At 39.9% G+C, this 25,282-nt stretch overlaps 3 protein-coding genes and 1 long non-coding RNA gene across 21 annotated transcripts in view; 2 read left to right on the forward strand and 2 right to left on the reverse strand.

Annotated features, from left to right (window-relative positions):
- LOC145439677 (androglobin-like) overlaps positions 1-4,856 on the forward strand; it is a 45,765-nt gene extending 40,909 nt beyond the window's left edge. For 15 of the 16 annotated variants that reach the window (XM_080317203.1, XM_080317209.1, XM_080317208.1 and 12 more), the window contains 6 exons: positions 139-297; positions 561-657; positions 3,371-3,485; positions 3,631-3,729; positions 3,871-3,964; positions 4,546-4,856. In XM_080317203.1, the coding sequence (XP_080173329.1) occupies positions 139-297; positions 561-657; positions 3,371-3,485; positions 3,631-3,729; positions 3,871-3,964; positions 4,546-4,737 (756 nt within the window). In that variant the 3' untranslated portion in view covers positions 4,738-4,856. Of the gene's footprint in view, positions 1-138; positions 298-560; positions 658-1,254; positions 1,570-3,370; positions 3,486-3,630; positions 3,730-3,870; positions 3,965-4,545 lie in introns of those variants that run through there. The other variant, XM_080317217.1, reaches the window with a different exon arrangement.
- Positions 4,857-5,241: 385 nt separating this feature from the next.
- Positions 5,242-11,189, reverse strand: LOC145439694 (microfibril-associated glycoprotein 4-like). The gene is made up of 6 exons (XM_080317252.1): positions 8,871-11,189; positions 8,578-8,664; positions 8,363-8,511; positions 7,213-7,309; positions 6,689-6,788; positions 5,242-5,680 (listed from the first exon to the last, which is right to left on the reverse strand). Exons 1-6 carry the CDS (start codon positions 9,136-9,138, stop codon positions 5,359-5,361), a joined length of 1,023 nt encoding a protein of 340 aa, XP_080173378.1. The 5' UTR covers positions 9,139-11,189; the 3' UTR covers positions 5,242-5,358.
- A 1,828-nt stretch (positions 11,190-13,017) lies between these two features.
- Positions 13,018-25,282, reverse strand: part of LOC145439693 (microfibril-associated glycoprotein 4-like) — a 62,309-nt gene continuing 50,044 nt past the window's right edge. Inside the window, exons 1-6 of one of the 3 annotated variants that reach the window (XM_080317250.1) lie at positions 15,710-16,595; positions 15,432-15,497; positions 15,212-15,363; positions 14,886-14,982; positions 14,003-14,102; positions 13,018-13,530 (exon numbers count right to left, since the gene is read on the reverse strand). In XM_080317250.1, coding sequence (XP_080173376.1) covers positions 13,209-13,530; positions 14,003-14,102; positions 14,886-14,982; positions 15,212-15,363; positions 15,432-15,497; positions 15,710-15,872 — 900 coding nt within the window. In that variant the 5' untranslated portion in view covers positions 15,873-16,595 and the 3' untranslated portion in view covers positions 13,018-13,208. Of the gene's footprint in view, positions 13,531-14,002; positions 14,103-14,885; positions 14,983-15,211; positions 15,364-15,431; positions 15,498-15,709; positions 16,596-25,282 lie in introns of those variants that run through there. The other 2 variants (XM_080317251.1, XM_080317246.1) reach the window with 2 other exon arrangements.
- LOC145439715 (uncharacterized) overlaps positions 17,269-25,282 on the forward strand; it is a 129,356-nt gene continuing 121,342 nt past the window's right edge. Inside the window, exon 1 of the long non-coding RNA XR_013915323.1 lies at positions 17,269-20,780. This is a non-coding gene — a long non-coding RNA (uncharacterized LOC145439715). The remainder of the gene's footprint in view (positions 20,781-25,282) is intronic.

The following is a 25,282-nucleotide window of genomic DNA, read 5'->3' on the forward strand; positions in this document are numbered from 1 at the left end:
TCCAATGCCAAAATCGGAATTGGATGGTCGTGCACACTAGACGGCCATACTTTTGAATAAAACACTGTATCTCGTCGGAAATATCAACAATATCAATATTCACAGTTACGGCACACTCGTTTGAATTGATTTTTGCAGAATTTCCAAGACACGACCAGGGCCTCGTGGATACTAAATGTGGTGGTGGATGAAGATAAATCTGACGATGTTGAAGTTAAGAAAGACACAGATCGTCAGGAGCAAATCAAGGCCGAGAAACGGGCTTGGGAGGCCCAGCAACCAGGCAGAGCTGTTAAGGTATTCAAAAATCGATAGTAGCCTACAACTCAATGAGAAAAACCCTGGTACGCCAAGCTGAGAAGGGACTATGTGTTATGATTTAACCCAGTGTTCAAGTTTGGTTAATAGTTTGTTCATCAATTGAAATTTGATGAAGCAGCTATGATACCTAATACTCAATTACTGGTCGTCAAAAACCAAATGATGGTGAGATATTATCATTGACGACTACTTCTCAAAAGTATCAGTGAAGTGTTTAAATCTTTGAATATTGTGGATAGGCATTACAAGCTCGTCTGTCCTACCTCGAAAAGCATGCGAAAAAAGTGGAGAAAGATTCCGATAAGGAAAACGAGGACGAGCCAGCCAAGTCAGAAGGTATAATTTACTCACATAATTATTGGCTGGTAATTTGGATGGAAGCAACCGGTATCTAGTGCAGTGACAGTGATGCTTGATTTGGATAGCTTTCTAGGCTTGATTTTGCTGCGTAGACGCGCTGATTGATTAATAAATGATTAATGTTGCTTGTTAATAGATTTAGAATCTGTTGGATGTTTTGAAAACTTGGTATTTTTGATTTACTAGCATCTTGTTTTGGAATTGACTCACTAGCGACAGGTCAAGCTCATTGATTAATAAATGATTAATGTTGCTTGTTAATAGATTTAGAATCTGTTGGATGTTTTGAAAACTCGGTATTTTTGATTTACTAGTATCTTGTTTTAGAATTGACTCACTAGCGACAGGTCAAGCTTTGGGTATTTCACGAGTTATGACTGGTAGGCAATATACTGCCGCATACCAAATGGGGAAATGAGAAAAATGCACTTGTACATGGCAACAGAATATCATCAATCAATACCTTTTCTGATTATGATTAAACCTCTGGTAGATATCTTTCAATCAATTTGTCATTTATTCAGCACCGTAGACGTTTTACATACAAACGCAATCTTGATTTCTATTTTTCAGAGTTGGAAAGCACTGTCTCGATAATGTAGCGTGATTTTTGTCCGATTTAGCTTCGATTACGGTAGCGCATGTCGTGAATTGCAAATGCTTTCACTTTGCAATTTCAAATAAATTATTATCACTGATCTAATTTGCATGGAATCATACTATACCGTTCTGTATTCAGACATCTCGGGCATGTCGTGATCCGATATCGGAAACTTAAATTGGCTGAATCCAGTGTGGACTCAGAAAATTTAACCCCGAAATAATTCAACTTCAAGGCTGTAGATTAGTAGTCTCTCTTTATAGAGACCGCACCATTTTTTTGACAATTTCTCTCCAGAAATGCTGTGAATCCTTAATTTTAGTGACTAGCCTACCATCAATACTCAGTTTTAATATCGATGGTATGACTATGACTGTTAATGCAATATTAATTGCAGACACCACAAGAAAAATTTCTGACGAATTAACGAATAACGTGAATGATCACATCTCAATTAGTAACACAATTTGAGATTTGAGACTAAGTTTTATTTAATTTTAATGCAAAGTCCCCATGACATATTCCAATAATTGGCAATATGAAATTGACCACATTGCCATGAACGCCATTAGTTACCACCAAATATAGCTATTGAAAATGAAAATTTTCAGTATTCATATCATCCAGTATCATGTTTAGGCAAATGTGATGCTTATTGACCATAACAGCATTCTGCATCTTACCTGCATCCCTACTACTCTTAATTTTTACTGTGTTAGATAGTATAGAAAGTTTGTGTACGTTTCAGATCTTCATTTGATACTGTTGTTGTCATCAATGAAGTCTGATTTCATTAATTTACATTTCTTGCCTGTTGACATTGCATGCTCATTGCCTATTTACCGCGAATCCAATGCGCACGGTCCTGTCATTTACTGTTAACATTGTCGTTGTCGACAATGGTTAGTTACCGTGTAGCACAGTGTGGGAAATCATGTTATTCGGGGCAGGTAAAACTCTCTTCGTGGCTGCTGGCTGCTGACATTGAAATGTAACAACAGGTGAATAGCGGAAACGTTGATGTTATTTCTTTCATATTTCCCTGTATGATCCAAATTACTTATGAATTATATCTCATGAAACAAACACTATCTAAATATATTTCGGAAAAGGATCGATTCAAGGAGACTCTTGTTTTTGAAAAACCCATGTCAAACCCCTGATCCCCCAAGAAGAACATTCGGCAGTTTTGAATCCTATACCCGTCATATTGTGTGCGTTGGAGGTGATCAGTAACAAAGAACTTCTAGTCTTTCTTGCTTTAATGAAAATCTAGTAAAAATGCAGGGTTGCGTAGTAACTTTTGATTAGCAGCTCACATAATCCGATTAATCTATCCACCTTGGATATCTACCGCTTTAGTATGCTGCGACATTGCAGCAAAGTCACCATTTGACGTAATGATGGCAAAAGAGCAAAATCTCACCCCTTCGATACGCAACATACTCTTTTTATTTTTCTGGAGTATTCTTGTAGGCTTTGCATACTTGCGCACTTACTCAAGTGGATGTTATTTTAGACTAGTTCCACGTCTGCTTTTAAAACAGTTTTTTAGGTAAAACCACGTACTTTGTACACTTCAGATTTTGTTAAGTGGAAAGCTGTTTGGGATATGTTTGCATCACTGATATAAGTGAAATTATCATAACAACTGGTGCAAAATATCCCCTCCATCACAGTAACAGTATATATTTTCGAAACTTGCACCTATTTGCCGTGTGATTTTGCGTCAGTTACAATGTTGCACCCTGAAATTTCAAAAATTAGTCACCTCCGATAATCTCTGAATAGTATGCGAGCACTCGACCAAATCTACTTTTTGAAACTAGCTACTTGAGCTCTTTTGAGACCTGTTTTATACTTTTGATATATCTTGAAATCACCTCTGCTTCTTGTTATTTAATATAAATTTATGGCGTGACTTCTACTTCTACTTGAGTACCAATGCTGTCTAGCATGATTATTGACCACCTCTGGAAATGTATCGATTGAATATGATATCTTTTGTTATCATTTTACCGCAAGTTACATTCCGAATATCACCTTTATTAATTGATACCAATCCTACGCCATGTTGAAATTTTGCAGACGTATCAGATGCCGGGGCGCCTGATTTGAAAGACGAAATTATGACCCTGCATCCTCCCCGAGCCACGACACCGAAATTGATCCTCGACCCGCTCGACCTTACCCCATTCTACAGGTGGGCGAATCTTATGTTAATCACGTATGACTTTGGAAGGGCACTGACTGACTAATTTATCTTCCAACATTCGATGTTTACATGCTCTGCAAAAATATATTTCCGTCCAATATATTACAACAGTTGAATATTGTCTCTTTCTCAGTAATCAAGAAGGTGACGGAGTCACGGCACATTATTTGGACGAGGATGTTTTGGCCCAAAAGGAACAGCAAGAATTAGAGACCGCCAATCGTTATGAACGGTACGGCAATATACCTTTATCATAACAAAACAGATGGCGTTAACATAGTGACATGCAGATCTTTCTCTTCATGCATGAAAAACAAATATATTGTGAAGATAATATGTGATGCGATGAATAATTTTCCCGCTCACCTTTCAGTGAGAGGCAGAGCGTCCTTGAATGGCGGGAGAAGGAGAAAAACGAAAGGCTGCATTATAAAATCAATCAAATCCGCACTTTCCAAGAGATGCAGGTAGTTACATTAAGCATACAATGGATATGATTTGAGTTCAGATCTGTGGCAATGTGTGTTTCAATATCATTAGCAGGAATATTTTTTGACGGGTTTTATCGTTCTCTCAACGTCTGCAGTATGAAATAAGGGTTAATGGTCTTTTAGTTCTTCTGGGTGCGGTTCTGAAGCCCGCACCTCTCGTTTCTGTCAATGATTTTGTCAATTTTGGTATGCCTAAGAAAAGGCTGTGAACCAGTCCATGTTGAAGTCGGCCAAAGTAGCAAAAGCTGCAGTCTGCCGCTACACTACTTCCAGTACGTTAAATAGTGATGCATCAGATTATAATGTTGTAGTGAATTTGGCTAATAGCAAGTGTTCACAGCCCATCTTTGATATGATAATTTCACTCATAATAGCGATGCCACTTGTTACAAAACTGCTTTAGTAGTCAAAAAACATAACAACTGCAGTAAGCAGTGCAAGTAGGGAAAACCTACCTGACTAATCCGAGAAAGTAATAAAGTACTTCGTTACTGGTCATCAGTGTGAGCTGTACAATTGTACATACATAGTTGACATGGTATTTCCCATCAATTTAGAATAAGCTGGACGATTCACGCGCGGAACTCCGCAAGCCAAGAGAAGCCTACAGACAAGCACTGTTGGAGGAGGATCGAAAACGCAAAGAGGAAGAAGAGCTTAAGAACGCCGAAATGGCGGCAGCTATGGAGGCTAGCTCTGGAGCCGCGTCGGCCAAGGGTAAAAAGAGCGCGGGGAAGAAAAAGAAGTAGTCCTGATGTCGGTTTACTGAAAATTCCAGAGCGTTATTTGGATACTGTGTTTATATATTGTCAGAGTATTTAGATTTTAGTGTCTTGCTTGAACGTATGAAAATTTCTACTTTTGCAAATATTGTGTGACTTGTTGTTTATGGGAATTATTCTCATCGGCTAGGTAGATGAGGTAGGCCTATCGCATTGAATACATTGTCATGGGAGAGAAAAAAACGTGTTTCTGTACTCGTACCGTCGAGAAAATCAAGCTTTTACGCTTAGCTCTGCTAGCAGATGAAGCGCGACGGGCGGTGACAGCTTTCGAGGGAGTCCGGTTAAAAGTCCTAATGCTAATGTTATATCACTTCATGCAAAAACTGATGTCATATCGGTTTGAATCTCTGCTTGGTTATGGTCATCATCACATGTCTCCCAGTAAATTGAAGTAAGTTGAAGCCTTGAAATACCACGCAATAGTAACGCCATTCCGACTTCGAATACGTGTAATTCTGCCTAGCCAAGTACAGAGACGTGCCGATTTTTATTCATTCAACGCATTTGCGCTGATTCTTGAAAACAGACAATCCCCACAACTGCATTGTAGGATGTACGTATAAGTCGCGTCGTATAAATAGTAGCTCAGTTTGTGGGCTTAATTTTCATTTCAACAAATTTAAGTGAATAGTTTTGACCTTTCCAAGGGCTCCAGTTGACACCATCGGCATACGAGCTGTGTGGTCCTCCTTTGTGATATAACCCGTTTAGATTGGACGAGTGGCATGCTGCGTACCACCATCCGCCCTTGTAGCTCAATGCGCAGTTGTTGGCCCACGTATCGACATCACGGTCTTTAGCGGAAAATTTGTAGTCATTATGTCCCGATAACCCGTCTCCCGCCGTTCCAGAATACCCGTTTATTTCCAGAGTATAGTCTTTCCAAGGTCCTCTGATATCGAATCGCCTGTCACGAATTAGCTGTATACGGATCAGATCATTTTGTCCTCGCTGTTAAATGTACTCTAGGGGAAAAGCAATGAGGATTGAGGATTTGGGTTTGTTGTTATTTTGGTATTCATGGTGTCTCGATATCACTAGCCATTTTGCACCGCACATAACCGTGCGGGGAAGTTGGCATTTAATTGCAGAGGAAATCTCTTACGTGCATATTAGCCTGCAATCAGAATGTCGAAAAGTGCGACGAATTATGGCAGAAAACTGATGATCCGAACGGAATACAATGCATTTCTCGTTGCTGTACATCGTTATGCCAAGGTCACTGTCTCTGAATTCACAGAAGCTCTCCAAGAAACATTACTATCAATATAGATCTTCTTACAAAGAAAGGACCCGTCATTCGTTGAGAAACGTCGTCACGTGCGGATGCATTGTCGTTTCAGAGTCAGGGTATTCTAGTTTGTGGACATGGTATTGAAGACAAGTGTCGGGATTTCTGAACTGAACTATAAGAGGAATAGACCGAGAGGAGAGAGTGAGAGGCAGGGCATTTGGCGTAGTGGTGATATAACAGCCGCCAGTTACACCGGCAATACATGTTCCGGTTAGTGGCGTATGAGGTTTCAATTTTATTTTAAAAACTTGACATTTTTTGACCTTATGCTACAATTTTGACCTAATTTTGACTTTTTTTTGACATGTCCAAAAAATCGCCCTACTGATAAGGAATATGGCGTATACAACATATCTTACCCAAAGTATATTTGAAGTATCTGGGTCAGCATGCTGCTATGGAGTCAGTATGTGACACTTTTTCTAACCCATTTATGATGTCAATGACTCCAATTCGAAAGCAAACATGATAAACCTTAAAAGATATTGGATGGAGCATTTTACAAATTTAAATCACAATCCGCTCGTAAATGATTGTATTTATAATCAATGCGTTTCTGACCGGGATAAGCGTGGGCTTGACCTAAAACAACAAAACCCAGTAACGCAATCTGGCACTTACGAATACTTTGCGAACTTTTTAACTCCGTCCCAATCCTCCATGTCGATTCGCAATTGGAAATTGTCTCCCGTCTGTAGGATATTGTACAAGTTGTCCAGACCTATTCAAATTAATTTCGTTCAATGACTTATACGATTTTCTACCAACATTCTTGTAAGTAATTTTCAGATATGTATAATTCAGAATTCGCTGACAATTACGTAAAGTCACTAAAAAAAGAATCTCGGGAAAACAAAAGCAGTAAAATAGAAAGGATATAAGTAGGCTAGCCTTTAGAATGGCGCTTATCACTGTTGTGAAGGTTATGATATATTCTTCATGTTCATCAATCATATCAATATTCAAATACGAAAATGCAGGAAGTAGCAGGCACGAATAAGTTAATGCGCTTTGGAGTTCACAATGGACCCAAGTTTAGTGTAGCTGTAATTACACTGCTGTGAATACGGATGTCACACAGTAGACAGGGAGCGCAGATTCAGGTACTAAAGGTTTTCGATAGTTTTAAACTCGACATCACTCACCTATCCAAAACTCCCCTGCAACATCTCCGAATCCAGTGACGTAGTCGGTATGACTTCGAAAAAAATCCACACTTCCATCCATGCGTCGTTGTATCACCTGATTAATTTGAGCATAACCTATCCAGAGGTTCAAGTGCCACATTTGGTATCAATTCACCATTGCCTTATGGTTACTAATCTCATGAACAAACAAAGATTCGAGCTTGTTCAACTATTCTAGGTCAAGCACATTCAAAACTGCTCAAAACATTTATCGTTACTATACTCCAATAGAAGTGGAATAGGCCTACGGTCGGAAATATCTATACTCAAGAAAATTATAAGTAGTTAAGTCCAATAGTGAGTGCTCTTGACGTATTTTTGCCTGCTGAAAACTGTTGAGTAAAAGTGGAAGTAGCCTAAAATCATAACCACTCCAGTAAGTATAGCGCAAGTGGGAATTAATACTCGTATAATCAGAAGTAGGCCTACTTCCTTATAAACCAGTTAACATATTCGTGCATATTTAAGGCTGTCTCGGACATCAGAATCACCAGAGATTAGTGTGGGCAATGAGTACGGATTAGGATTTGAACGAATGGAATGTTATAATTAGGGCTGGGCATAATGATTCGAGTACTCGAATCTGAATCGAGTATTAATTTTAATGATTCGAGTCGAGTAGTAATAGACGATTTTTTCAAGTACTGCAATTATACGCTTATCGCCACTGAAAGTTAATGTATAAACGATATTTATAGGTCCGATACTAATTTTCACTGTTGATGCCTTGATTGGTGGTATCGTAGGTTCGTAGCATGCGAAACCTATAGTACAATGCTACGAAGGTTAATGGGCAATGGAGATAGCACATTTCTTTTCCATAGTCATGATTATCTCACAACATTGTCACCAAGTCGAATGAAATCGGTATGGTCGGGGAAATACCATTTATGAGATGGAAAAAAGGCATAATATTCTTTGTGGTGACATAAACGGTACATATTTGAACTTTGACTATCATATTCCGTTATGACGTCATAATTGGCGATACTCGATTACTCGACTCGACTCGAAGCATATTACGTGATTCAGAATTGAATCACCCAAGTACTCGATTTTGCCCAGCCCTAGTTATAATTTGGGAAAAATATCAATAGTTCATACTTACAGTCCATCCTCCGCCATCAGTACTGAGATCGCACGACGCCTCGAATTTTACTGGCATGTAAATTTCGAAAACTCCTCGACTTTTGTTACCGGACATGTACGAATTTGGGTCAACTTTGCTGCAATCCGTCGTTCTTCTGAGTCGCGATTCTATAGTATGTAATAAAAACAAACGTAGTTTTATATGCATTCAGCCGAGCGTTTGAAGCTGCTTACCGTTCCGCAATATTTCAATTTCTCTGGAATGGCGGTCGACAGTTTCCTTCAGATCAGTGTAACTCTGCATGGCCTCGGTAATACCATCTAAAATATGCGATGATAATCACCTCCTGATTATCTCATGAGAAGTGGGCGTCTGTATTGTCAACTGCCGCACAAATACACGCAGAGACATCAAAAAAATATCTGTAGCGATTAAGCGTTACCTGATGATCATGTTCTCAATATTATAAGATGCCATATATTGATAGTTGAAGGAGAAACTAGACGAACTATAGTCATCACGATACCTTGAATATTAGCTTGAACCACCCGCTCCAACTTATCGTGATCGATCGTTGCGTCCTGTCCTCTTTCTCCTTTATCCCCTTTAGGACCAGCTTTACCACGCCGCTCCAGAATGGGCTGTGTCACGCCATTTCCGTGATTACCACACTGGAGGTGCATAGCATTAACGCTTGAGCAAAATCCATTTACGTCATCCGGATGACAGCTACTAATATCAGTGGCCACAAATAAGATCGTGGTTACGGCGAATAAGTCAAATGCTAGAGACATGATATAGTGATAACGGTTATGCGAAACAGCAGACTCGCCTGGAAAAGAGGAGCAAGCGACGGGCAAATAAATGGTTAATGGTTATAAACGACATATTTAGGCCTATACTACCGACAAGCGCGGCCTAGCGGTAGTTATTACTAGGGCTGGGCAAAATCGAGTACCTGAATGATTCGATTCTGAATCACTGAATATGCTTCGAGTCGAGTCGAGTAATCGAGTAGCACTCATTATGACGTCATAACAGAATGTAATATGTCAAAGTTCAAATATGTACCTTTTATGCGACCACAAAGAATGTAATGCCTTCTATCCATCACATTAAAGATACTTTGGCATTTTTCGACCATACCGATTTCATTGCACTTGGTAACAATGTTGTGGGATGATCATGACTTCGAAAATGTGCTATTTCCAGTAGCGTTCGTAGCTTTTACTGTATATTTAGTACGTTACGATACGGCCAATCGAAGTTTCAAGGCTGCAACAGTGAAAATTAGTATCGAAACTATAAGTTTGGTTGATAAATTAACTTTCAGTAGCGAGGAGTGTATAATTTCAGTACTCGAAAAAATCATCTTTTACGATTCGACTCGAATCATTAAAATTATTACTCGATTCAGATTCGAGTACTCGAATCATTGTGCCCAGCCCTAGTTATTACCCACCATGCAATGTAGGTCCTGTCTAGCTTTAGTAACTGCTACGCATTTGAGAGAAGGCACGAGTAGCGCAGATAAACATTTAAGGTGTATGCTGGTAACCAACAGTATTCAAGTTATATTGCTACTCCAGAAAACTGGCAGTAGCTGAGACGAACGCACTGAGTGAGTTCTTGACCAGCGACAATTGGTCTTAATTTCCAGATATATTGTACGGATAAATCAAACAGCATCTTTTCCATCGCACAGGGGGGGTCTCTGTGTCAGTATACGATAGACATTGTATTATATACCATGTACGAATAGAGATCACGTGCTGTGGCATTGTTGTTCCATAGCCGATAGGAGAGAAGGAGCAGAACGCTGCAGTGGCAAGAAGCGCTGAATTTCAGTACTTGAAAAAAGCATCTCTCACTACCCGTCTCTAATCATAAATTAATATTCGCTTCAGATTCGACTACTCGAATCAATGTCCCCGGCCCTACGCAGTACCCACGACATACCTTTGTGAGCAAGGAGTTTGGACTCTAGTTGAAATTGAATCCAAGAAAGTAAATCCATCAAGGACGTTGTATTTTGATACGCTTATCAGAGGAGCATTCGAAACAAGGCTACTGTCTCGCTTCGCACAACTGACTGAAGAACTTTAACATTAATCCTCGCTTTAAATGACGGATGAGATCTCGCATTTGTAATTGTACATATGCTACGTATTTCCTTAATATGCCACCTTGCCAATGCTCATCTATTTGTCGATTAGGATTATGACAGATTCGGTATTGGGTATGGACTGGGCTATATAAGTGTTGAGTAAACATTAGAAGGGTGTTCCATTACGAAAATAGTTGACCTATACCAATTTGCTCTTTATCGACCTCACCAACACAGGGGTGCCAGATTGCATAATTTCACAAATTTTGCCCTTGTTAGAGGCAGTTGGCCGTAAAAGAATTTATCTGGCTCCTTGGCCCTTTGTTTTCAATATTTGGCTCTTTATAAAAGCAGCTGGCATGTAGTGTCAAACTCGCTATCTAAATAAATGTATTTCGAGTATTGAGCTGGCAATACTGACATTGTGTATGCCAATGCCAAAAGTCGAGTGGAAACACCGTAGTTCAAGATTTCGAATTGTTCTTGTAGAAGGTAGAGTGAAGATGTAGACTGTGTTGGAATTGTAAATACAGAGTGGTGAACAGGTGGACGACAAAAATGACTGGAGGCTAAGTAGCAGAAAAACCTGAAGAAGAGTGACCTTATATAGTACTTAATATTTGGTAGAAATTTCAAAGAAAGAACTTTCAACTTAACTGTAGAGTATTTTGGTCAAAAAAATCTAAAAACCTTAGTAGGCTATATAAGTTCGATAAGTTTCAAATGTAAAGAAAAACTATTCTCTTGTTTTTTTAATAAAAATTAAGAAAATATAATCATGAAAAGCTTTCATAACTCTCATATTATAACACAAAACTTGTATTTTACAATTTTATATTCAGTTGGAAAAGGCTTGATATAATGAAAAAATAACAGTTATTGTAGTTGGATTCGGTTTCCCAAAATACTATCAGCAGCTGTAGTGGATTTGGTGTCCTCACCTCAACAATGTCAATCTGGAATTCCCGGTGATTGACAGAAGGTCTATGGGTAATGTTGCAACGTTATTGAAGTTGTCACTATTATCATCTATTATTAACAATGTTATTGAAAAATGTGGCTCTTTTTGACTCTCTTTCTCAAAAGCTGTCAGGCAACCCTGCTCCAACATAAAGAGATACCAGACTTCGCTAGCATGGACATAATTTTCAAAATCCATAGAACCTCCTCGATTATATTAAATTGACAGAGTATAGACTATAACCCGAATTAACAGTATCACATGATATCAGTAACACACAATGAAATGTATCTTACATATTGCAAGATCAAGTGTTTTTTGATGGTGCAATTGAACTGATCATCCGTAGGACTATGGTACTAAGACTGTTTTTGTTTTTGCAAAACACCAACCATATGCCTACGGCACGAGAATGCACCGTTTGAAGAAAGAGTCACCACAATCAGCAATTTGCGAAATGAAAAAAACAACAATCTTGTTGAGTTGAGGTAATCCTGATTGACGTGAAACTCGTAGTATATGACGAAGAATATGAATTGTACGTCATCGAATTCTTTCATGGTTGGAAGGCTAAACTACTTAACGACTCACCGCAAACAACGTGTTATTCATGATACAGGCTTGCGTTATTCAATTCTGACGTTATTTGATTTCAGCAGGTCTATCGAAATGTACTTTTATCACCGACATCTGGAATTAGAGCTCTAGATATCCCTGATTTTGATTGCTTTATATTTTTCCTAATACAGGACATAAAGTAGACGTGAGTGATATCTCACGGCGCACCAGGTAAGGGTTGGCTACTCGACTGAAACCTTGTTGGTTCAAGTCTGTATTCATATGCGGTAGGCTACTGCAGATGAATATGTATAATTCAAGCACCTCTTACTCACTACTTAATATATTCTGTATCGCTAACAAATCAACCAAGTCACTGAATTCGCCTTAACCGCTGACCAACACATCCCATCCATTTTAAATACTTATCAGTCCATTCGTGTTTCTGCACTTCGCAATAAGCATATAAACCCCAATTTGACATAATGCTATCATTATTTTAAACATATGCGGAAGGATGATTTATACGGAACCAGTCGATACTGAGAACGACATTACCGATGATAATGCTATGACCGAGTAATGGACATTACTGAAATTGACGTTAGAGTTGTGGGTGTGGGTATTTAGGGTTAGGGTTGGGGGTTGCGATTTGGGTATTATTAGTAAGGCTGGGTCGAATTGAATACCTAAGTGATTCGATTCCGAATCACGTTCGCGTTCACGCAGTACCTTTCCAAAAGGTTCGCGTTCACACGAACCTGAACCTTTCAGGGGTTCGCACCATCCCTACTCGACTCCTTCATATCGAAGTTCACGACCTCCCAGAATTAAAAGTGCTACTTTGACTCCAACTCCTGAACGCCTCAAAATATCGCGAATCCCGACTCAGATTCGTGACTCAGACGTAAACTCCCTATCCTTGATCTGCGGAGCTAGAGTTATCTTGATATTATGAAAGAATTGCTGTAACCTCGCTGCTCACATCCCGGAGCCAACTAGATTATGAAACAGAATTTTGCTTGCCTTATCAACACAAGCGGGATCTTTATATCGCTGCGTCGTAAGCATTTATTCGTATTCAGTACAAAAGACAAAGGTGTCATACACGTGATAGTTTCCCATACGTTATCCGTCGTGCTCTAATCATAATTAAATGAATGTAATTATTCCAATAAAGATCATTTCTGTTTGCAGTCAACAAATAACATATTTACATACGTTCGTTAGCAAGCATTTCAGTTTGATGGCCTGATTTTCATTTCCACAAATTTAAGAGAATAGTGATATCCCTTCCACGATCGCCAATTTATGCCATCAGCGTAGGATTCATGCACCCCGCCATTGTAGTAGTGGCCGTTTAAGTTGGCATGGTGACAAGCAGTGTACCACCACCCTCCTTTATATAACAATGCGCAATTTCCACTGTTAGTGTCCACATCGTGATCACGGGTGGAGAATTTGCCTTTGTTGTGCGCATTCATCGAATCGGTCGCTGTCCCCGAGTATCCAGACACGTCTAAGATGTAATCTTCCCGAGCCCCACCGATATCGAATCGCCTGAACAATGAACATCAATATTCATTCTTACAGACATCTGACAATATCGTGTGTCATTTGTTTGTATATGGAGAAGTAAAAATACCTAATAAATCATTAGCTGGAAAAGATATAGTCTGTGTACAGTACGCCTGCATGAGGTGGTCAGTAACGAATTATACTTTTCCGGAGTCAAGGTACTTATACAACACGGTACATGATACCTGTAGAAGTCATCCAAGAAACACGTAGCTGATTTTCGAAACAAATTCAGGGCAGTAGAAGCCTTCTCTCCTTATGCACTATGCAGTACTATTTATTGATCCTCGACAATAATATAAGGATGAATCTATAAATGGGAAGCGAGTCCCCGGCAAAATATCAAGAACACTCAATCTGCACGGATGGAGAACCATAGCCTACTGAGTTTACAAAGTGTGTGGCTTCAATTTGGCGCATGCATCATTACATAAACTAAAATGATGATACTTACGAATACTGTGCAAACTTTTTAGTGCCTTCCCAATCTTCCATGTCAATTCTCAATTGGAAATTGTCGCCTGACTGCAATATGATGTGCAGATTTTCCAGTCCTGTATTTGATATTAGCGTATGGTGAACACGAATAGCCAATAGGAAAATGCAGACTCTATACGAAAGTTCTTGACTTTCTCTACTTGCAGCATTGTCACGAATTTTATGTTACATTTTCTTCTATACTTTGCCCTGAATCACTTACTTACTTTTCACAATTTACATTTTATCAAATAGACATATCATGTTCTTCTAATGTATGAAAGTGAAAGACGGATATATTCAAGGGCTGAGTTCGCTGGTATCACTATCACATACTAGTGTTGTAATGACTCGAGTCAGACTTCGAGTCACGATTTTCTGATGACTCGAGTCATTTTCTCAAAATATGCGCAATGTCGAGTACGGAAATGACTCGACTCGACTCGACATTGCGCATGACTCGAACCAAGTCATATGACTCGAGACTCAGACGGCCAAGACCGACATTTCATTGTAATTTCGAAGAATAGTAAAGTAACCAACCTATTGGGATTTCGTCTATTGGTACTGGTACTTTAATGCGACCAGAAGCTATTAAAAATTAGTATAATGAAAATGCGAACCATTCGATATCACCAAACAGAGTTATAACAGTGGGTTTAACAAGACTTTAACTGGAAACTGAGCACTTGAGCAGTCAACACAATGACTTGGACTCGAACCTCTACTCGATAACTTGGACTAGGACTTGACTCGGTGCCGAATTGAAAATGACCCGACTTGACTCGAGTCAAAACTATAAAAGCGAGATTGACTTGTGACTCGAAGCCTTGTCACTTGGTTACAACCCTGTCACATACCTATCCAAAACTCTCCAGCGGCATCTCCAAACCCATTCACGTAATCGGTATGATTTCGAAAAAAATCCACACTTCCATCCATGCGTCTTTGTATCACCTGATTAATTTGAATATGTCCAGGAGTTCAAGTAACACTCGCTGATAGCAGAACTCGTCTTCAAACGTACCTTCGGGATTGTTTAATTACAAATTTATTTCTAGCTAAAACACATCCGCTCATTAACCGTTATCTAGCGGATATTAGGGCTACCAGAGATATGCATGGACTTGGATGGGAACCCACGGGATTTTATAATTTTGGCAATGTATTAACAGTTCATACTTACTGTCCATCGTCCACCATCCGTACTGAGATCACATGACGCCTCGACTTTATGTGCTGGCACATAAATTTCAAACATGCCTCGAGTTTCGTTACCGGACCTATATGAGTTTGGGTCAACTTGGCTGCAACCTATCGTTCTTCTATCCCGCAGTTCTGAAGCATGTATTAAAAATAATACTTCTCTATATACATAGTCTAGCTCTATAAGTCGTCCCGATTACCGTTCCGTAATACTTCAATCTCTTGCTTGAGATCAGTGTAATTCTGCATGACCTCGGAAATAACATCTGAGAAAATGTGATAGTAATCACTTTCTGTTAATCACTTGGGTAGTGGGCTTGGGCAGAGCATGCATACGTGACATCCTCATTTTAAACTGCCGCACACACACACAAGCTGAAAAATATTGGAGCAAGCAGCTTATAGCGCTTCCTGTTGGTCCTATGGTCTCGATAGGTTATGATGCTATTCATTGCAATGATTGAAAAAATGAACGAACCATGGTCCATGATCATAATGATACCTTCAATATTAGCTCGAACCATCCGCCCCAAGTCATCAGTATCGAGTGTGGCTTCCTGTCCTTCATCGCCACCCGGATGACATTGAGTAATATGAATAGTCAAACATAAGACGGAGATTGCGTGAAATGCACGGATCATGCTACAATAATAACAGTTCCGGGACGGCAGAAGCGTCTATAAAAGAAGGTCAATCGATGATAAAATAAATAATTATCAACGACATATTCAAGCCTACTATATATTCGCGTGGGATAACGGCACTTACTCACTCACTATATGTAACTCCGATTTGGGTGCTATTCTAGGAATTAGTATTTTCGACCTCAAATCGAAAGAGGATAGTCCACCACAGCCGCATAATAGCTATATAGCGAAAACTGCGGACGTTCGGTTCAATTGGCGTTCGGCATGCGAACCTTGATGATTCAGAGGTTCGCGTTCGCAAATGAACTTTATAGTTTCAGAGACCATTGCTTCGAAATACCAATAATTTCCAGCAATCTCGACATCTGTGATCAACTGATCATAATTCTTTCGATTTCAACATCATATTACTCGACGGCAGCAAATAGGGAAATTCGGCAAATAACTAAGAGGGACCTTAGCTTGACAAGTTGACGTATCACGCCATTTCAGCTTAACTCATAAGCAAATATCCCCGTGAGGTCCAGAGCAGAGTAACCAATATCTTATTAGACGGAAATGCATTAAATGTAACTGGTAAAAGCAACATCTCAGCCCCTCTTACAGAATGACTGTTTTACCGCAATTTACCGCAAATACACCACTACAGAATTCCAAACGGGTTGAGAAAATCTGTGTTATATCGACCTGCAGACGAGACTCTGAAATAGCTTCTCGAAAATGTGTTGTATTCGCAGTGCAGGAGCTTAAATAGAAACGACGGTTTTCTCAAAATCTGTCGAAAAAAAGGCATAGGACAGTGGTTCTCAACCTTTTTCGACTCATCGCTCCCTTATTAATCTCGAAACAGATTTTCGCCCTCCATATTTACAGGTTCGAAACGAGGACATATAAACGGGAAATTTACTCACCTAACTTTGATCGCTGGTATAAGGACTGAGGAAAAGGTAATGTGCCCAAGTAGGTGCTCGGAAAATGGTTTCCGCGTCTACTTTTGCGTGAGTTTTCGCGTCATATGTAGTATAACCCGTCTTCACGTGCATTTTGGGCCGTGTTAATTAAATATATCTCACTCATCGTTTTAAGATTTGCGCCTCCTATCGCCCCCAGTCGCCCCTTTTGGTATTTTCGCCCCCTTGTTTCTCAAAATCGCCCACTGGGGGGCGATATCGCCGACATTAAGAACGAATGCTATGGGACTATAGATAGATTGATTCAGTCATAGAATCCTACTATCATCCAAAGCACACGAACTTTATATACGCTGAAACATGCGATGCTCACGTTTTAAATGAATGGCATCTAAAATTAAAATTTTCAAAAGCTGTATAATTAATTAATTAATTTTGACATAATTACGTAAATAGTTTGCAAAAGAATGCTACATGAGCAGGCCGTGTTATTTTTGGCATATGCCAAAACTGCCAAAAATAACTTATTTTTGGCATTTTTCGATTTTTATTTTTGGCAGTTTTGGCATCGTCCTCTAAATAGATAGTTTCAGCCTCGAATTAGTCACAAAAACGCTTTATTTGGGCTAGTTTCTCAAAAGACACCACAAAAAGTGCCAACAAACAATAAGAAAAAACCCATAGGTTAATAATATGAAACGAAACCACAAAATGTGCAGTATCCATCGGAATCGGTGCCAATAAGCAAAAAAAAAGAAAGAAAAACCTATAACAAACACGCTGAACAGCTGATTGTTACAGCTGTTGAATAGACTTGAATCGTTTGCACTGTAACGGTGCTTCCAAACTCAGGTCAGCTAAGTTTCTCCTAAATTCATTTCTCGCCCAGCGAATCTGGGAAATATCGGCTTCAACAGTAGCCGTTGAGGGAAAGAATGTTGCCAGTCACCCACAAAAGGTTTTCAGAGCTTCAAAATCTTTGGAGGGCCGAACCGGCTTCCATGCATCATGAAAAGAGATCACTTCGCCAGTGCCATCGATCTCATCGCGGAAAGAATTTTCTTCCCGATCCTTTTCCAGGAGTTTCCTGTGTTGTCTCTCAACACATTCTATTTAGTAGCCCGACTATCATTTCTCCTTCAGTCTACCGATGTATTTTCGGAGGACTTTTGTCACTTCAGGTGGCCTCAATATTACCAACTCACATGGAAGACTCCTGGGAAGACACAACAACTGTCTGACAAAACGAGACCATGCAGCTAATGTTTAACTCGATCACAATGCAAAAATCGTGGTTGATTTTGGGGGTTCCAGTTCCATGAACAGAATATAATTTATATTTTGATAATCAGTACTGCGGCAGCTTCTCATTGATACACGTTTTATCAAATTCAGCGCTCGACAAGCCGGTCAAAAATGGTCGTAAAATTGCCTTCGGACATTGGAAAGTATGACGTAAACCAAATGCAGTCAGCCGTTCAATCTCGCTGTGCCCACACCATTTAGGACACCATGCTTTCACCCCTAATTGGTGGGCTGGACCCAGATTAAGAAACCTGCCTTTCACAAACGCTCTTCTCGCTTGCAACGCGGTCCTGTTAACACAACACCATGAACGAAATACACTATTTGGCAGGCCGTGTTATTTTTGGCATATGCCAAAAATTGCTTATTTTTGGCATTTTCAAATTTTTATTTTTGGCAGTTTTGGCATCTGGCTCCTGAAATGCCAAAAATAACACGGCCTGTACATGAGCCATCGAACGACTTGCACTAGATATAGTCGACATATACGTTGTCGAATGGATACGTTGTCGAATGGTTAAACCCCTCGCAATTGTGGTACGTTCAACAGTTGGAGCACGTAGTTATGTATCATTGGAATGAAATGGATGTTCTGATGATGATGATGACCGCCGACCGTAATAATGCTACATGACGATGTAGTCGTGGTCAAAGACGTTTAATACGGTTCGGAAACTTTTTTCGTCAACGGGGCCATATAGACCCTATATTTGTAATGGAAATTCCTAAGAATCTTGGGAACAAAGCCAATCCAATGTGACGTCACGACAAAAGAAATCCATGGCATACGCATGAACTTACAAAAAATAGCTAATATAGCTAGAGCGGAGGATAGGATGGGGTGAGCTGAGCCGAAATCAAGGCTGAGCCTTGATCTAATTCTGAATGCTTGAAGAATTCGTTACGAATTGTAATTGGCAAACCGAAAACCCTGACATAGTGACAGTGCATCAAAATAAAAATCGGCCGTACATCAGCCTGTCGCTGTGCTACATCAAAGTTTCGAAGCCTTTTTTTCTACGGGTCGATTACTTGAATCTTAATTCTCTAATCGTGCAGCGGTTTGTAAATGAAGAGTCTAACTTGATCTACAGTGGATTTATATGAGCTGCGATCAGATGTGGCTCGAAAGGCGGAGTTAAAACATTTCAAAAACTCTAATGACTTTTCGGTGTCGCTGCGAAACATCACTGAATACCAAAATTTCATTCAAAAGCGATTCTCATCTTTCGTTCCATCGTTCGTATTACCGACGACATAGCTTTGCGAGCAAGGATTTTCGGGTATTGTTGAAATTCAATCCAAAAAAGTACTTCCATCAAGGACTTTGGCTTATGAGACGAGCACTAGAAATGAGGCTTACTGCCTCTCTTCGCGCAATTGACTGGGCAAATTCAAGTGCAAGGTCGCAATTAAGTACTGATGAAATTTTGCATTTGTTTTATTATATTCCTCGCATATCCTGCAGCCTTGCCTATGCTAATCCATATTCCTATCATGGTTACGGCAGATTCGGTATATTGCCTAGACTGTGGTGTATGACGAGTGTACCTTACAATTTTTTCTCTGTTGAACCCTCCAGCTTGTCAAAAGATATACAAGACTGTCCAAAACCATTTAGATACATTTAATATATTCAATTGTTCATATAGGCGTTTAAATGGCCTCGGCCGAATCAACACCCCACAGCAATGTTCCCTCTAATTTAATACGAGTCTGCGGGCACTCACCAAATCACTGTGCGGTTCCTTGGACAACAGTGCGTAACGACTAAAACAAAGTCATCACTTCGGCTTTCTTGTGCGCGGCACACGTTTTTCTGTGCGCGGTGACTTTAAAAGCAGCGCGCGTCCGCATTGCCCAACAGTATAAAAATGCCACTTACCGCAGAGGAAATTGATACGCCCCGTCAAGAAATACTAATTTGAAATATCGTGTGCGTCTCATGAAATAAATTTTTTTTTTCGAGTTTGGTCTGGTGCGTTCTGGCGATTCCAATCTATTTTGACTATATAACAGACGAAAGGTCGCGGAATAAAAACATGCAACAAAATAACAACGGGTCCGCCAAGTAGGGTTCTGGTTTAAATCATTTTGCCCTTGATTAAAATCGATTTTAATCAATTAAATAATTCAAATCATGATTTTTTTGTTTTATTTTGTTTTTTTACTCATAATAACAGCAGCACCAACAAAAGAAAATGGGATGAATGACGACCATGTCAATCAAGGTGATGAAGAATAACGCTTACACTTTAATAATGTGGGGCAGTGAATTATCATCCAGATATCTGAAAACGTTCAACCTATGTGGTAATGATAGCTGAAAACCTATGTGATAATGATGGGTCGCGCGAATCATTACTGATCGGTTCTAGTAGCGAGAGAGAGAGAGAGAGTCTTTATTTTCATCCAACCGAAATACACAACAAACGGCAATGATGGCGTTTCAGAAAATATACGTGCACAGTATTCGGTATTAGATAGGAATGATCGATAAGACCGTGAAGGTCATCTAGTCTGATCACACCAGCCTCAAACAGGTACACTTGACTCTGAACAGTCTGGCTGTAAAAAATGTTTAGTTAAGAAAGGAAAATAGAAGGAAAATGAAACGATGGTAGCAAATGATCAATGAAGCAATGTCTGGGCGAGGTAGGGCAACAGTGTTAGTGTCAGTGTTAGTGTAACGACAAGAGGTGATCAAGTAAGCTTTTTTTAATCTATTATAAGGCAATTCACGGATATGTGGTGGTAATGCATTCCAATGATAGGTCCCGAGTAGTCGATAGATCTCTTAGTTAGCGAGGAAACATGTTGAGTCAAATCGGGACCATCCATAATAGTTGTATTCATCTTGATCGATGGAGTGGTTTCTGTCAGAAAACTGGGTCAGAGATAAGGGATTTTTTCAAATTCGATAGAGACTCCCGATTGCGCTTCGCTTGCTGTATCCCATCAGGGCCTTGGAAATAGCAGCAGCATGTTCCAGACAACTAACCAGTATTCAATAGCAAAACGCATATAGCAAAACATATTGTTTGACTATCGCTCTTTGTTCTTTTCCCATCTGTCTGTCAAATAGCTGAACTATACCGCTGCCGGTGACGAGATGTTATCTCCGGTTTATATAAAATGCACATGATTGTCCGATAATAATACCCACATTCACGCATCTCGTCCGAAAATTTTGAAAAAAAAACAAAAAAATCAATAAAATCAAAATGGTAAAATTAAAATTAAATATCAACGAAAAAAACCTGATTTAAATCACACTGATTTAAATCAGCCTGATTTAAACCAGAACCCTACCGCCAAGACATGCATAATTATTAATTACGAGCCCCGAATTTATGAAGGATCCTTCTTCCTCATCTCTGTAGATTAATCTAATGACGTGGGCTGTGAAAGTGAGTGTATCAGATATAACTGCAATTACCGATATATTAATGACACAATTAAGTCATGAATTTGAAATTTTTGCGCCTTGCGCGACTAGACAACAAATATACGTAGACCTCCTATAACACTTCGAGTTGTGGCGAAAAGCCCATCATAAATGGCGGCCTGAGGGACGAAGGTAAGGTGAAGTCCCCAGACGTTTGGTTGATCATCTTATGGGGGCCCAGACTAACGTTTTTTGGGGAATGAAGAAGGGATGTTTCGATCCTGCATATGCCTATAGCACGAGGATATACTATTCGAGGAGAGACTCGTTTCACAATTAGCAATTTGCGAAATGAAAAGATGGTAGTTAGACGGAATATTCTATCGTTATGATGATGATGATGATGATCTTGCTGAAGTTCCAGTTCATGTAATCCTACTTGACGTGAATCGCAAAATATCTGGCGAATGATGGTAATTCTCCATCATCAATAATAATTATTTCATCGTCATGGGAAACTCAACTACTTAACGGATCACCACAAATATTTTTTATGATGGACTTGCCTTTGTCAATTCAAACGTCGGGGTTTTCCACCTTATGATCCGTTACCAAGTGAATAGTTTGGTGCGATACTGCTTTCGTGGTTAACTGCGAGCCTACAGAACGACATGCATGCGACGCTACAAACTCGACGATCAGCCGAGCGTCTGAATACATAGAAATCGGCAAAAGCTACGTCTTTTTGATTCCATCGGATAATAGAATGAAGAACAGACTTGAAGACTAATCTGGAAGACTAACAAAAACTTTTGTCTCAAAAACACTAGATTTCAAAGTACTCGGACGTACGTATATATACGCTTTCCGGATTATATAATGTGGATAAATTGATAACTTCTCGGCCTCATCTAACGCCTTCCGCGGACTCGGGTTGAGAACCACTGGCTTGCGATAAAAGTCGGTTTTACCTATAATATATTTGAAAATATGAATATTAACTTTTAATTGACTTCATAAAATTCCAAATCGTTCTGAAATGCCTTTGTAGCCCAACGGCTCAAAACCACTGATGTAAATCAGTAGGCTATTTGACACACAATAATGCAAATGTATCAAACAATGAAATATAAAATAGGAGCATCGAGGTATAGCCTTTATCGTAGTGATAGTGTGGCATGTTTTACTACATATCATATTCAGCAACACATTCCTATACAACACTGAAAATAGATGCCTGTGCCTACACAAATATAGGCCTATAGGACAATATATAAGAGCAGCGACTGGGTTGCAGTGGTGCAGACAGTTCGTGTTGCACAGATCGTTAAATATCTGCAAGAATAGCTTACCCGACATCGATTTCACGTCGGTATACACTGTAAAAAATAAACCGTGTATTCAACGTGTTTTTTGCATGTTTTTTCCAATAACACGTTAAACGACGGAAAACGCCGACGTGTTTTTGAAATAAACAAGTTTAAAACCGAAAACGCGACGTGTTTTCCCATTAATCAAGTTCAAAACTGAAACGCAACATGTTTTTTACATTCTATGTTAAGACCATAGATTCGTATACGATCCATCGTACTGGTGTATTGCAGGCGTCGGCAACCTTTCGAGTACAGCGTGCCAAAAATATGTCAATTTCAAAATATTACGCTAGCTAGCGGCGGCAAACATTTATAGTTTTGTCATATTATTTCTCCGATTAAGGAATTCCGCCAACTACTTATGTGAAGCTGGCAACGGCATCAGTGGTTCTGAAATTGTGGGCCGCGAACGCTATGGATTTTGGTCGCTTACGTAGCAGAGCTATCGTTTAATGTAGGTAATATTTACTTAATATATATTCGCGCTAAGATCTATCTTCTGTAGTTGCTTTGGTTGTTTCCAAATCCGCTATGTTTGGTATACCATAGCCAATAAGTGACGCAAGCTCGCGCACCAAAGTTGTTACGACGATATGGTTTGCTCATGAAAAATATGCCGAGCCCTGTATCACACAAGTTGGTTTGGTGTCACAATAAGGTAGCTTTGACACAAGGTTTGTCTGTAAAGCTCTAAATCTCTAAAAACTCTAAAATCGCTGTAGCGATTGTTGCTGTTCAAAATATATTGGACTGTTTGGTGCCGGTCATTTCGACGCCTGAGCACATTAATATCGGACGATTTGACCAACATGCGGCGGTTATTTTGGGCCAAGGTATTATCGGCATCGCCGCCAATCATTTTGACAACGCTCTTCACTGAGTTGCATGTTTCCCAAAACGTTGCATATCTCCTAGCTTGGAGATACCCAGGGCAGAAACTCCGGTGCATAATAGTCACGCTCTCACATGCCGCACCGATCGCACCCCTAGACTAAAGCATCCCAACGGCCACATACAATTTTAGCATGCCGCTTTGTCGTAAATGCTAATACGTTGGGAGTCATTGCTGTATTTTAAGCATATTTTGTATTTTTGTTTCGATATATTTTTCTGGTGGTAGGAAAAACTGTGTTTCTGTACTGCTCAACGGAAAATATTCTCACCCTCAGCTGGAGACGAGCATAGCTTGTCGCCAGGAACAGTTTGGTGAAATGCTGTTCGATAAACCTGCGTGGATTGACTGGAATTGCTGCTCGATTCATGAGACCATCGGCAGGGCGTTCTATCAGCTCTTTCATAAGGCACAGCAGTGATATCATTAGGCCCGCCGCCATTCGAGAATATATTTACATGATGAAATGGAGTAGGTTCAAATCTCATGAGATGCGGAGACCCTGGTCCGCTTGGTACTTGGTCGACGCGGCTGACCGAAAGAATATACTAGGCCTATTACAGTGACTAGACTAGATGAATGGTTTTGCCAAGAGGTGAGAGTTGGTATGGCAAACAGTATGACAATGTATTATAAATGCCGGCGCAACCTGACATGCCGCGCGCATCTTTGTCATTTTGAAATTATTAAAGATGCGTACCGTCGAGAAAATCAACCTTTTACGCTGGCTCTGCTAGCTGATGATTCGAAACTTTAGACAGGGAGTCCTAATTAGCTACTTCATGCAAAACCAAAGCCGGGTGTCATGTCGGCTTAAATCCCGGCTTGGACCCCTCGCAAGTTCTCGGTTCGGTTTATTAGCAATTTTTATTTGTTTAATAAATACACCACAAAATTTGCGATACATGAAATGATAGGAAGGTGTTGAAACGACTTGGAGTAGTCTTTGGAATCAGACACAAACCTTGGCCTAGGCCATGGGTCGCCACTCAAAATGGGTCGCGGGGCACTTTTTAAAATTCGTAGAGGCCGCGGGCCGCATCATGACTACAATATAGAGATAAAAATAGGCAACGCAGTTTAACAACCACGTATTGATAACTCTACGTCAGTACAACGGTTATGTGCTTTCGATTCCGAGGTAACGAAGTCATTGAGATATTCAGGGTAATGACCGCAGTGAAACTGACACACAAACTTGGCGATTTCTAGTTTCCGCATATCTTCTATGTTTTGAACACCGGATCTCTTCACTGCAGCAGAGAATTGTTGGATGGACAACCCCTTCGGGGCCCTAGCTGTGATACGTAGTAGCCTACATTATGTTGTAGTTTTTGCAGTGGCTCGAGTGCAGTTTTACTAGCAGTCCCCAACAGAGGATGCCATATTGTAACTTCGATTGGATTAAGGATTTAAAGAGTATCAGAAGAACCCAGGCTGGCATGAAACGTCTTAAGGCTGTAGAACACGCCACAATACGATGATAATTTAGTGTCGAGGAACTGAATATGACTCTTCTAGGACATGTCCGAGTC

The sequence above is a fragment of the Botryllus schlosseri genome, chromosome 5 (assembly GCF_051294905.1).
Source record: "Botryllus schlosseri isolate E-star chromosome 5, Bs_hap1, whole genome shotgun sequence".
NCBI classification, from domain to species: domain Eukaryota; kingdom Metazoa; phylum Chordata; class Ascidiacea; order Stolidobranchia; family Styelidae; genus Botryllus; species Botryllus schlosseri.